At 58.3% G+C, this 12,799-nt stretch overlaps 1 protein-coding gene across 3 annotated transcripts in view; it reads left to right on the top strand.

The window, feature by feature from the left end:
- The window catches only part of ZNF277 (zinc finger protein 277), a 53,567-nt gene extending 42,054 nt beyond the window's left edge, over window positions 1–11,513 (top strand). For 2 of the 3 annotated variants that reach the window (XM_090287012.1, XM_090287014.1), the window contains exons 7-12: window positions 1,702–1,834; window positions 6,448–6,515; window positions 7,504–7,600; window positions 8,756–8,798; window positions 9,642–9,816; window positions 11,202–11,513. In XM_090287012.1, coding sequence (XP_090143138.1) covers window positions 1,702–1,834; window positions 6,448–6,515; window positions 7,504–7,600; window positions 8,756–8,798; window positions 9,642–9,816; window positions 11,202–11,445 — 760 coding nt within the window. In that variant the 3' untranslated portion in view covers window positions 11,446–11,513. The remainder of the gene's footprint in view (window positions 1–1,701; window positions 1,835–6,447; window positions 6,516–7,503; window positions 7,601–8,755; window positions 8,799–9,641; window positions 9,817–11,201) is intronic. The other variant, XM_090287013.1, reaches the window with a different exon arrangement.
- Window positions 11,514–12,799: the final 1,286 nt, after the last annotated feature.

Below are 12,799 nucleotides of genomic sequence, written 5' to 3'. Positions count from 1 at the left end.
AGTAACTGTTCATGTTGGAGGACTTCATACTTTGTCTGACAGTCCTCATTCTTGCCTTTGAAGTTTTTTAGATAAAAATATCTTACATATCAAACAAGGTGCCTCCCACGCACGGTGGGTAAACAGGGTGTGAAAGGCGCCCACCACCCGGCCCAAGAGGTCAATCGCTGGTGCTGCCTTGTCGCCCCCACCACTTCCCAGGGGCCCTCCGTCCCCAGGAGCCAATGTGCCGAATCTCTTTACGTTTCTCTGTAACTGTTTTACATGTTCAGTAAAGCAAATGGACTGTCAGACTGTGGTGTGCTGCCCAGCCTGGTGGGCGGGGGGACGCCGTCTGCCTTCTCCGCCCATCTGTGCTGCCCCCCCCCCCCATCTGTGCACCGCCCCGTCCCGCCTCTCCCCGGGTAGCGCTCCTCACCCTGGCGTTTCTAGAGCTCAGCTTGTAGAAATGAGGAAGGAGGTTCTCGGGGTTACCAAAATGGTTTTCAGAAATCTAGCCACTTCCCTTTCTGGGAAAGGGTCCAAGATTGTTTTTTTCTCAAAACTTAGGTTTCTTTATTTAAATGTAATACTAAAGAGTGTGGCATCTCAGCCCACAGCATGTAGAGAGCAGTAACATTAAAAAGATATATCAAGTGATATAGATCAATTACAAAAAGTTCTGAAGTCACATTCCCCATCAACGCCACAGGGAAACAAGCCCCCGCACTCCTGTGCTGAAGGGCCCCTCGTGTGCACCGCGCTGCCAGGTTAGCTCATCGGCAGCATGCTGCTCCTCCGGCGTTTCCTGTCCAAGACCATAGTTATTTCAGGGGCATAAGGACGTTTTGAAATGGTACTCCGTAGAGACGAGAAAAGATTTCAAAACTGAAACCCTCAATGGCAGTCATTTGCGAGTTTTCGTGTAGAAGGGAGCTCAGACTAACTCTGTGGAGCCCCACTCGTGGGGCTGTGATGGCCACCAGGTGGGAGTTTCAGGATGTCACCTGTCAGGCATGGTGTGGGAAAGACACTTCCTGCATCACTGGTTGGAACCTGTCGTCACCGGTTCCTCGGGTAATGAATCCCGCCCGTGGGAGTATCCACGCAGGGGGTACGGAGGAATGTCAGCATGATAACCACCATGTACTGGGCACGCGCTGTGTGCCAGGCATTTCGTTTACAATCTACATATGTGATGCACACGTGCCCGTGTTTTTGGTCAGATACGTATAAATTATACACGCATAAATATGTACATGTCTTAAAAACCCTCTAAGACTAGGTCCTGCCTACAGCGTAGAGGTCAGACAGGCAATGGCGGCCAGGTCGCCCGGCCGGTGGGTCCCGGAGCCGGGAGTCGGCCGGCCAGTCAGCCTGCAGGACACGCCCAGCCACGGTTCATCGCTACTCGGTGGCCGCAGCCAGGGCTCGTTGTCGTTATAATTATTTGAGAACGTGCCTGCGTTTATGTTTTTAGAATAGGCAATTTGGTTAGGAAACTGTCAAAATAATTTTGGGGTATTAGCCATCTTTGTCACGAGTCTCACTAAACAGACAACTTGGCAAACTCGAAAATAAGTGTGCACCCCACCAAGCCAGGGAGCACGCGAGGGGCCCCAGCAGGGCTGTCGCGTCCCCTTCGCGGGGTCTGTGTGGCCCAGCGTGAGCGACTGTGACTCCGTGAGGCCAGAGCGCGCCTGACCCCCCATGTCCGTCCAGCTTGCAGTGTCTGTACTGCGAGAAGACCTTCCGGGACAGAAACACCCTGAGAGATCACATGAGGAAGAAGCAGCACCGGAGGGTCAACCCGAAGAACCGGGAATACGACCAGTTCTACGTCATCAACTACCTGGTAAGCCTTTCCCTTCACCCCGAGGTTGGGTTGCGTTCCCACGAACACAGCTCTGCTCTCCCCACCAGCAGCGGCTGCAAAGGGGCCGTAAGGACGACTGGCTGTCAAATGCTGGTGTACAAGCATAACAGGCTTGGGTGTGTCTGGATTTGCCAGCTGTTCATAGAGTAAAAATGTCCAGAGCTCACAGTGATCTCAGCTGGAAAAGCAGAAAAACGCGAAGCACGTGGGCGTCCACGCACGCTGTTCCCCAGAGGCTCCTGTGTTCTGGTCGGCAAACACGTGTTGGCCTCCGGCTGTGCTGCGTGCTATGCTAGGTTGAGGCGGGTCACCCCCAGCGCCCTCCGCTCGGTGGAGACTCCCTGTCCAGCTATGGGCTCAGGGTTGCTGGTGAGAGACCATAAGTAGCCCAAACGCTGTGTTTTGTCTGGGAGGAGGAAAGGTGGCTGATCTCTCTAGGGGAGGAAAGCCCCGATCAAGCCCCAGTCTTTTGTTTTGGGGGGGATTGACATAACAGAGTAGGAAAACTACAACTGGTGTGAAGAGAGGGGGTAAGTAACTGCAGTGGGGCCGGAAGAGAGATGGGAGCCCCTTTCCTGACGCTTTTCGCAAGCAAACGGGACCTTTCTTTCCTCTCCCCGTCAATGCGCCAGAATCAGGCCCGTCAGCCGCAGAGGGCCTAAAGCCGTTCGCCTGTCGTACGGGCATGAGGCCGGAAAGCCCCGCTCCAGGGGGCACTCCTGTCTGTGCTGACGAGTCCTGACAGGGTGGAATTTAACTGCCCTTGAAGCAAGGGGGGTGAGCGTTGGAAGACAGACACTGAAGGGGGCCACGGCAGGCTGCAGGTTTGCGCTGGCTCGCTGGAGGCAGCGGGCCTCCGAGCCCTCCCGGGTCCCTTCACACCCCCCATTGCTGACTACACAGCCAGGCCGACCCGCAGGCAGCGGGCAGGAGTGCCCCCAACTGCTCAGCTGCTGCAGAAGCGCGGCAGGCAGTCCCAGGACTCCCTCTTCTGGGCCCTTTCAGACTGACCTTCAGGAGCCGGGACGAGCAGGAGGGTCGTAGCTGCGGGGCTTCTCTTCCAGAGGGGACTTCCGAGGGGCTGCTCGCTCAGACTCCGCTGGCACTTGCAGCAAAGTCTGCGCCTTCGTTACCAGGCAGCAGGCAGCGTGACCGCCGAAACCGAGCGTGCGTGTGAGGCCAGCTGTCGCGGCGGGCGTCCCGGGTGACGTGGCCCACGGACGCCTGGGTGTGATGGGCAGCGTCCTGCCCTGGAGACGCACATCCAGAGAGCGGAGGCTTCAGGCGCTGTACTCGGTGGAAATTACACCACGCGAGGGTACGGCTGATAAAGGGTTTCTGGGCTTTCTTGCGCTGTCACGTATTTATGTTGCCGTTTAGCCCGTTTCAGAGGTCAGAAGACGAGGGCGCAGGGAAGCGGGGCGCCTTTCCCGAGCCTACGCGGCTCGAGCGCGTCACTTAGCCTCGTTGCCCGCGGTATCCTCCCATCCTGTCACTCTTTACAAGGGCCAGGACTGACGCCGCCTCTCCCTCCCGAGGCTGGGCTCCGGGTCAGCAATGGCAACGCGCCCCTAGTCCCTGACGGCCTGTCCCCTCCCCTGCCCGCTCTCTCCGGTAACAAACGGGAAGGTGAGCCTGGGTGCCTTCTGCCGAGTTGGCCAGCCAACAGCAGGAATGACTCCTGGAAACCTACAACGTGCTGACAGTGCCTGAGCACTTTGGAAGCAATGGAGACTCGCCTCTGAGGAGGGCGGACGGGGCTAATGAAGTTCCCCAGGCTCTCGGTGTCCTGAATGAGAGGGGTGCTTCCCAGAGAGAGGTTCGACCCCCAACAGCTCCCTAGGGCCCTGCTGTCAACACGGAGCCGGAGCGTGGGAAGGACCACTTCCGGTGCTGGTGGTACGCGCCGCAGGACAGCGGGCCGGTGCCCAGCGCTCCTTCAGCTGTGTCTTACGCCCCGTCAGCGACAGTCCTGAGCAGGAGGGGGGGTTCTTCTGAAAGTTCCCGTAAGCCACGAGTGATTGACACGTCACCTGTAGGAAGAGAAAAGGCCACCGGCGTGCGTGCCCATGGGCAGGAGACAGGAGGATGGCGGCCCTCGCCGCAGCATCCGCAGCTCCGTTTCTCCGGCCCTCTTCCCTGCCGCGGCGTCTGGCAGACATCCGAGTGCCTTCCAGGTGGCAGGTGCTCAGGGACAGAAAGGAGAACGTCGCGGCCGGGTGCTGGGTCTGCGTCACGGCTCGGGGTGTGGAGGCTGGGCAGGAGGCGGGCATGTGAGCACCCCGTTTGCACGCTCCTGCAGCAGGCCCCGCACTTGCCCCCCTCTCCCGCAGACGGGGTCTCCAGACCAGCAGCGCTGGGAGTGCCCGATGCTCCTGGCAAGAGGCACTCATGGTCGCGACACAGACAGACAGACGTAGGGCCAAGGGACAGACTGCTTCGGGCTCTCCTCCCAGCTGAGCAAACTGGCGGGTTCCTTTCCCTTCTCAGGTGGGGTCACATCGATGGTTAATGATGCGAATCCGGTTTTGAAGGCCAGCAGGCCGGCAGATCCGTCAGGGGCCCTTTGCATGGTCCAGACCATCTCCTTCCGGGACTTTGCTTTGTGGCCTCACCGATGTAGGGTTGGGGCCCATGGCGACAGCAGTGGGGACAGGGCCGCCTCCAAGAGCAGCAGCCGCGTGGTCCCTAGGACTCATGTTTCACGCCCTGCGCTCTCTAAGGGGAGCTGTTTTTATAGTGACTTTATCATCCCTTGATGGATCTTTTTATTCTTAGAGTACACGAGGCCACTGGTAACCAGAAAACTCTTGGCCTTTCCTTCATACTTAATCCCAGTTCTCTAACGAAATGGTGTACCGTGAACACTGGTGGGTTTTTGTGTGAGCACACGTCCATGCATGTGGGGGGGGGGCGCCGGGGAAGGGTCGTGTCTCCCGTGTCTGCCCCGCCCTCTCGGGGATGTAACCATCCAACGCACAGGCTTGGGGAGGCGTCCGAACATCTTCGCTGACCAGCACTCCAGACCGTGTTCCTGGCAGTCCCTGCTTTCCTGACATGACTCACCAGCAGGCAGCGTCTTCATCAGAGACCGTGCTTTGCTTTTCTCACCCTGGGGCTTGTTTCCGTAATAAGTGGTGTACCTCACTGCACCAAAGCAGGGCGCTCCAGGAAAGTCAGGGCCACTGTCACACGCGAAGCCCTCGTCCCTGAAAACACTAGGCACACAGGGCTGCGTTTCCTCCCACGCGGTCCGTGGCTGGAGAACCCCTCTGGGATACTGAGCACCGAGGAAGCTGCAGAATGCTGCTGGGAGCTGGGACTCGGGCGGCAGTCGTTTCTGTTGGTCTTGGCTGACAACACTCATGATGAGCAGCGTTGCCCACGGCCGTGCGAGGGGTGACACCAGCAGGGGCCCATCCTGGAGTAGCACCTTGCCGTCCGAGTCCAGAGAGCCCAAGTGATGCGTGAACAACTCAACACCAACAATCCCAGCTAACAAGGACCCTCTTGGCTCGGTGGCGGCCATTCTCAGAGTAGTAATGAGGTGCAGATGCTTCAGGACTCTGGGGAGGACTTAGCAGAGCCCGAACTAACTGTCCCTAGTGACGTTGTGATCAATCTCTGCTTGTTTGAGTCGACACAGCACGAGCTGATAGATGATGAGAGCTCCAAAACCTCTTACTCAGTTAATGAATGATAGGTTTTCTTTCTTCCCCTAAATCAAAATGGCACCTGAGTTCTTTGTTTTTAGTTAAATGAATCCCTTTGAGAAGAAGTGTTCACAGCTGTGAGTGAGTTTCGGTGGTGTTCTCAGAAGAATGACATGGAGCAGGACATCGTCTTTCCAGCAGCACGTGTGGGGCTGGGCTGGGCCCAGAGCGCAGCTGCTCGGAGGGTGTCTGTCCCTTTCCTACGTTCACTCGTCTGGTGCACCGTGCGCTTCTGCGGGCACAGGACGGGCTGCAGGGGGAACGACCTCATCCGTCATCTCCAGAAACCTTTTCAGGGAGGACAGGCGTGAGCTCGCTGGGTCTGAGGGCCTGCAGCAGGGCCAGTGTGGCCGGGGCGCACCGGGCAGAGCTGGTGAGACGTGGGGATGAGGCGTGGAGGCCTCGGAGGCCCAGGCGAGGACCCAGAATCTCGCTGTCCCCATGTGGGGCGCCATGGGAGGGCTCACACTGACAGGGAAGGGACGTGTCCTGCAGGAAGGTCACTGTGGCTGCTGCCTGGGACATGAGCCGCAGGGGACCCCGGAGTCTAGCCAGGATAGTGTCTCAAAATCTCTGTGAGAAATATTGGTGGCTTTTTAAAAAGATCCCCAGGAGACTCTCGTGTGCATCCAGAGCTGAGAAGCCCTGACTGACATGCTTGAAAGAGAAGAGGCTTGGGTAGGAGGCTGCTGCCCCTCCAAACAGAAGGGCATGTTAGAAGCATTTGGGCTGCCCTTGTCCTTCTTCGTGTTCAACCACAGTTTCCATGGGCCTTCTAGTGTTGATCAGAGCTGTCCAGTGGGTTTCGTTCGTGGGGCTCTGTGTCTTTTCTCTCTCCGTCCCCTCCCCACCTCTCATCCCTCTGTTTTTCGTACAAAGGAGCTTGGAAAGTCGTGGGAGGAAGTTCAGTCGGAAGATGACCGGGAGCTGCTGGACCATCAGGAAGAGTAAGCCTTGCCGATGCTGCTCACTGACTGGCGTTGGAGGAGCAGATAACAGTTGCTGGTTTCGTGTGGAAGGTCATTCTGAAAAGATAGGATCAGGAAAGGAAACCCACTCTGCGAGCCACGCCCGCACCATGCAACATGGCTGAGCAGGGCGGGCGGTCGCGAGAGCTGTTACGGGACACGCGGGTGGCCCGTCACTCAGAGAGAAGCACCTTCCAGAGGGCCTGGCTGACTCGGTTGGTCCCCGGACCTTGAAGTCATGTGACCTTGGGCCCGTCCATGCCGCCCGCCCTGGGGCAGAGACGACGACTGGGTCACCGTTAGCCTTGTGCTGTGTCCGTCCCACTGGTGACCAACTGGCTGGGCACCAGAAGCCTGAGGCGGGTTCTCTTCCACCTGACAGGGCTCCCTGGTCTTCCTCCTCTTCGTGCAGTGCTACTGCCCCTTTTTTCTCTCCCAGGACCTTGATTTTCCTGGTTTGGGGATGACAGGCGTTATCACTATCTCAAAAAATAAATGCAAGAAGAAATGCTTTAAAAAAGGGGGGGTTGGAGGGGGACTTAATACGGTTTTGAGTTCTCTAGCTGCCAGTCAGCCACCAGACTTGACACTCGCCCCGTTTGATGCGATCACATTTCCCGTGAGGCCCACGGCTGCCTCTGTAAAGAGCACCCTGTGTCCTGCGGGAGCGTACACATGTGCCCCGGCGGCGTGGCTCCTGACAGCGTGCCGCCGCCGCTGCACGCTCAGCCCGGTGGCTGGGAAGGACGCTGGCCGGCTCCGGGGCGACAGAGCCGCTCCGAAGGCAGCAGACACGGCCAGGCGGCCCCTGGCGCCCTTCCTGTCGCTCTCATGCGGCTGCGGTGGCACGGCCGCCATACCCGGTGTCGGTGTCACGGGAGGCCAGCGGGGAGGAGGGACCGCAGCCCACGGGGCACGCCCTCCCTGACAAGGCCCCTCCCTGTCTGCCGCTTTCTGTCTGGCACAGGGACTGGTCGGACTGGGAGGAGCACCCCGTCTCTGCCGTCTGTCTGTTTTGTGAAAAGCAAGCGGACACCATCGAGAAGCTGTGTGTCCACATGGAGGTGAGCAGCTCTTATCCGCTTGGATTTCGGTTCTGATGGGGAACGATGATCATTACTGCCACCATGTCCAATTAAACCTGCAGCCCCCCCAAGGGTGCCCCATTCCTGGGTCCCGCAAGCCCAGGGCCGCGAGCTGGGCCTGGGCGAGCTGCTGGGCGGGGCATCACAGACCCTCTGCTTCCGCATCCCCCAGCCTTAGAGGTGCGCCAAGACCCTCTGTGCTGCTGACAGAGGGGGCACAGGGGAGGGGAGGCCGTCACCCAGCCTGGGGGTTGGCGGGAGGGGCGCAGGGTGTGGCCTTGGCTCCTTCCGCGACAAGAAGGAGCAGAGAAGACCCCTGAGAGGGTCCCCAGCACATGAGCCCCGTCTGGGTGCCGCTGGGATGCCGCGATGGAGCTGGGGGCCCGCAGCTCAGAACCTGTGCCCGTGGGCCCCTCAGAAACAGTTCTCCTCCGGCCCAGTGCGGGCGCGGCGGGCTCCCTGTGGAAGCAGAGGGTCGGGCTCCCTGCGCCGCGCTGCCCCCAGCCTGTGCGTCTGGTTTGCAGTGTGGGCGTTTAATTCACAGAATGCAAAGGGGGCCTGGCTGTCCCACCCGGGGTCGGGGCTGCGTTGGCAGCATCCCTGACCCGCGCCTGCCCCTCTGCGCGGTCGCCCGCAGGGACAGCTGGCCTGGCGTTCCTGCCGGCCCTGCCTGGGGGCCGCACTGAATGCCCCCTGGGGTTAGGCAGTCTGCTCCCTGTGAGCTTGCGAGTGAGCCCAGAGGGACAGCCACAGAGACGGAGCAGAGTAAACAAGCCTCTGGGTCATGAAACGTGTCCGTGTCACCGGTGGGAAGAGCAGAGGAGAGAACCTTGCTGGCTGGCACCGTGACAGCCTGAGACGAAAGGCAGGATCTGTGAAATGGCCTCTGCGGTGGCGCACGGCCCGGCCAGACGCAGGCCCCAGGGCCGCCGTGGGTGCGGGCGTGGTGCGCGGCGGGCGCCCGCGGGCGACCCAGGGCTCCCCTGGTGGGAGTGGGGGGAGCGGTCGGGCCGCAGAGGCGGAGACGGCGGACTGAGGGTCGGCGGCGTCGGACTCTGCGGCTGAGCTGTTTGCAGCTGCAGCTGGAAGAGGAAACGCGTGTGCGCTCACAGGTGTGTCCTTCCCTTCTTCCAGGACGCGCACGGGTTCGACCTCCTCGCCACCAAGGCGGAGCTCGGTAAGTGCGGCGCGGAGGCGCCGTGTTCGGCGGCCCCATCGGCCACTGGGGCTCCGCGTCGGACACGGGTTAGGTTGCCCGTCGTCTTTCCTCCCTTCCCGGCGTATGTGAGACGCGGGGTAGCGGCCGAGAGCCGTCGGGGCAGCCTAGCGTTCACGCCCCCGGCGCTGCCCTTCCGGCCGCGACCCCGGGCCGCAGGGGCGCGGCAGGTGCCGGAGCGGCCGGAGTGCACGGGCCCTCACGCGCGGCCCTGGGGCAGGTGTGCCGGTCAGCGCACAGGCGCCCGGCACGTCGTCCCCGGTGTCACGGGGGCGGTCAGGTGCGGGGCGTGCACACATGAAGGACAGACTTGCTACTCGATCCCGGGCCCCCCGGAGCCCCCCCCCCCCCCCCGTGGCAGTTCAGTGGCCACTGCCCTGGACGCTGGGGCTGTTCCTCACTCTGCTGCTCTGACGGACGTGTCTGTGTGTCGCGTATACGGTGAGCTGCGTGGGCTGCAGCGTGGGCTCTGGGCCGTCAGCCCCCTGGCACGTCCTGCCCGCCGCTCACCTGCTGTGCGACCCTGGACAGTGTCCTGATGTATGACGTGGAGGCGGTGCCGCTGCTGCCTCTGCGGTGGGTTCTGTGGGGACGAAACACTCTCACACGTGGAAAGCGACTCGAGCCGTGCCGGCCCGTGACCCCGTGCCGCCGCCGGCTGGAGCTGTTTGTGTCTGTCGTTAGGCTTTGTAACCGCCGCCTCTTCAGGCTGCTGGCGAGGGAAGGTGGCTCCTGATTAAAATGGTGGCAGAGCAGCAGCGGGTCTGACCAGTGACCGGGTGACTGTGCACGTCTGTTTTTCAGGGTTGAGTTTCTACCAGCAGGTGAAGCTGGTCAACTTCATCCGGAGGCAGGTTCACCAGGGCCGGTGCTACGGCTGCCGGGCCGCGTTCCCCTCCAGGGCCGCGCTGCGGACGCACATGGAGGAGGCCGGGCACGCCGCCCTGCTCCCCGACGTGGCCACGTGGGACCAGCCAGAGTGAGTGCTGCACCCCAGCGCCCCCTTTTCACGCCTTGATTGCGCTCGCGTGGGCTTAGGCAGCAGTCACGTGCTTACGGGGGAAAGTGAGCATCTTCAGAAACCTGTACTGAAGTCATTCCTGCCCCACAGGTGTGACCAACTGCTTCAGGTTCTGCGATTTGGAGGTGGATGTGTCTGTAAAAAGATACAGAAATAGAGGTTTTTACATTGCGTTTTGCTGACAAAACGTTGTAAGCACTTTGCGTAGCTAATACACACCTGCGGGGTCATTCCTAGTGGGTGCTGACTATCCCGCTGTCTGAATATGTCCTAATTTCTTAGGTACCTTCTGCTCTTACAACCTGGGGCACAGCGAGTCTCCGTGAGCCTGCCTGTTTTTGCTCATCTACTTACTTCACTTACATAAGCTCCTAGGAATGACCGTGTCAAAGGGGATGCAACGGGCAGGGCTTTTGTTACGCGTGACACATATTGGCACGTCAGGCGTTACGTGGTGGTCCGCTGTGCGCAGCTGCCAAGGGGTCGCCGGCCCCCAGGTGCCCTTCCCAGTCCAGCCTTTGGGGTTGCTGCTCGCATCGCCACAGACAACCTCAGTTAGGGGACCCCTGGGGCTGCTTGGAGGCCCCTCTACTCTCAAGGACTGTTACATCTGGTCCCCCAAAAACTCTAGCCCCAAAGCGTCCATTTTTCCTCCTTAGGACAAGAGGCTTTCGTTTTCCCACAAATCCCAAGTCTGTGAGAGGCCAGGTCAGCCCTGGCTTGATCTGCTCCCTTGTTCTTGTAAATCTTCTTACGTCGGCTGAAATCTCTGGAGGTGCCCCCAAACTAGCCACAAAGCGCGTCCCGACAAGGAACCAGAAGAGCATGTAAAGCCTGTGGAGGGCTCTGTTTCTGTTTCTGTTTTTGTTTTTCTGATCCCCCGGAAGGAAGGAACCCGTAATGATTAGGTTGGGGCAGGAAACACGGGAAACAGTGGTTTCCGTCAGGTTCTTAAAGGACCAGCGTATGACAGAGTCAGTGTGTTTGGACTTTGCTCACCAGTAGGCAAGAACCGGGACCTGTGAGCAGAAATGAGGGGGTGTCGTTTCTGGCTTCCGCTGAGGAGGTGTGGGACCAGAGCTGCCCGAGCCGGAGCAGGCTGCCTTTTCAGACAGTGGGTTTCTTATTATGGTCGGTAACGAGCAAGGACGCTAGCAAGACCAATGTCAGCCAGCGAAGGCCAAACGGGAAGTCCTCAGATGTCTCCCTCACGGCCTTCGCAAAACGCTGCTGACATGGTTGGCCAGGAAGCGGGCAGAAGTGTCGTACGTGTGCCTCAGCGGCCGGGAAAGGTCCCGGGAAATCCGTAACTGGTCATTCAGCATCTCCGTGGTTGTTTTCAGGTATTATTTCCCCACCTACGAAAATGACAGCCTCCTGTGCACCCTGTCCGACAGCGAAAGTGACCTGCCGGCTCAGGAGCAGAAGGGGAGCGTCCCCGTCATCGGTGAAGACACGTCCGGGCTGCAGGCCCTGCGACAGGGCAGTGTCCTGAACCAGCTGCTGCTCCAGGAGGGCCTGACGGGCGAGGGCCAGTCCCCGGGGCTTCTGTCAGGGGGCAGGCGTGACGGGGCCGTGCGGGTGTGAGCGCCAGCCAGGGAGCAGTCCTTGGGGAGAGACGCTTTAAAAAAATAAAGTCGTTTTCAGAAAAGGAAGTGAGGACTTCTTGTATTTTGGCTCTAACGTTCTATTCTGTAATCATCGTAACTGATCTCGTTTCGCTCAGCTTGGTCGTCTGTGATCAGGCTTGCAAATCACCGACATGAAGTGTTCAGATTATTTCTCAGCCAGGCTTCAACCAGGATTCTCAGTCTCTTCCCCACAGGCTTCCGTCACCCAGGAAGTCACAGAATTGGACACGTGTGTGTTTTGTGTGCTCTACTGGAGAAGCCGGAGGTGTAGCGACCCAGCGACCGTGACCAGTCTGTGCACCACCCAGGTGTCCGCAACGGTGACCGGTCCGTGCACCAACCAGTCACGATCGCTGAGACCCGGGCGGTGCACAGACCAGTCACACTGCACAGCAATGAGATCCAACGATGTAATCGTTACTACTTTCTGCCTAGAGTTGCAAACTCCCTAGAATTGGATGTGAAACCAGATAACTTCCCTTTCCCTTAGTGTGTGTGTGTGTGTGTGTGTGTGTGTGTGTGTGTGTGAGACAGATAAGTACCATGTTTTAAAAATTAACCATATTTCATTATAACATCTTAACAAAATTAATAACTTACTCATATCACATTTTCAGTTTCCCCTTCTCTCAAAAATGCCTTTTTACGATATCAATTATAAGATAAATACTGTATGCCTCCTGATAAGATACAAGGAAGGTAAAATATCAATTTCAGGGATTTCTTCCAAAAACGTATAATGTGCATATAACGAAGAAACAGCAAGCCAAGCCAAGGTGAGGGGCAGTCTACAAAACCATTGGAGGTATTCGAGGGACCGTTGGCAGAGCTCGAGTAGGGCCTGTAGCAAATGCTATGATGTCGGTGTTCACTTCCAAGTGTTGGTGATTTCCACGCAGCGCTATCACCGTGCTGCTCCCACCTCAGTCTGCAGAAGGAGCCGTCCATGTTTCTGAAGTTCAATCTATTTCAGGAAGCTGCAGGATTAAACCAGGAGCTGCAGTTGAACTTACGCCTCATAACTGATATTCTGAAAAGTTCGAGCATGTTCAGTCCCCGCTGATAATAATTTGCAAGATTGAGTGGCACCGTAAGAATATTAATTCACACTGAAAGCAATCAAGTTAATAGAGTATCAATGCAGTGTTCTAAGATTCAGGGGGAGCCGTGTCCTTTGGGGCTTGTAAAATTAGGCTACAAAAGCAAATATTTTTGTAGGTATTCTCAGTTGACTTGGGTACAGGGTGAATTGTAAATAAAAATCTAATAACACCGTCCACTGTGATTTTGGAAAATATTATAAGATCAAA

Source organism: Furipterus horrens, unplaced genomic scaffold (genome assembly GCF_987537825.1).
Source record: "Furipterus horrens unplaced genomic scaffold, mFurHor1.1.pri manual_scaffold_9, whole genome shotgun sequence".
NCBI lineage: Eukaryota > Metazoa > Chordata > Mammalia > Chiroptera > Furipteridae > Furipterus > Furipterus horrens.
This window is presented reverse-complemented; position numbering and strand designations above follow the sequence as displayed.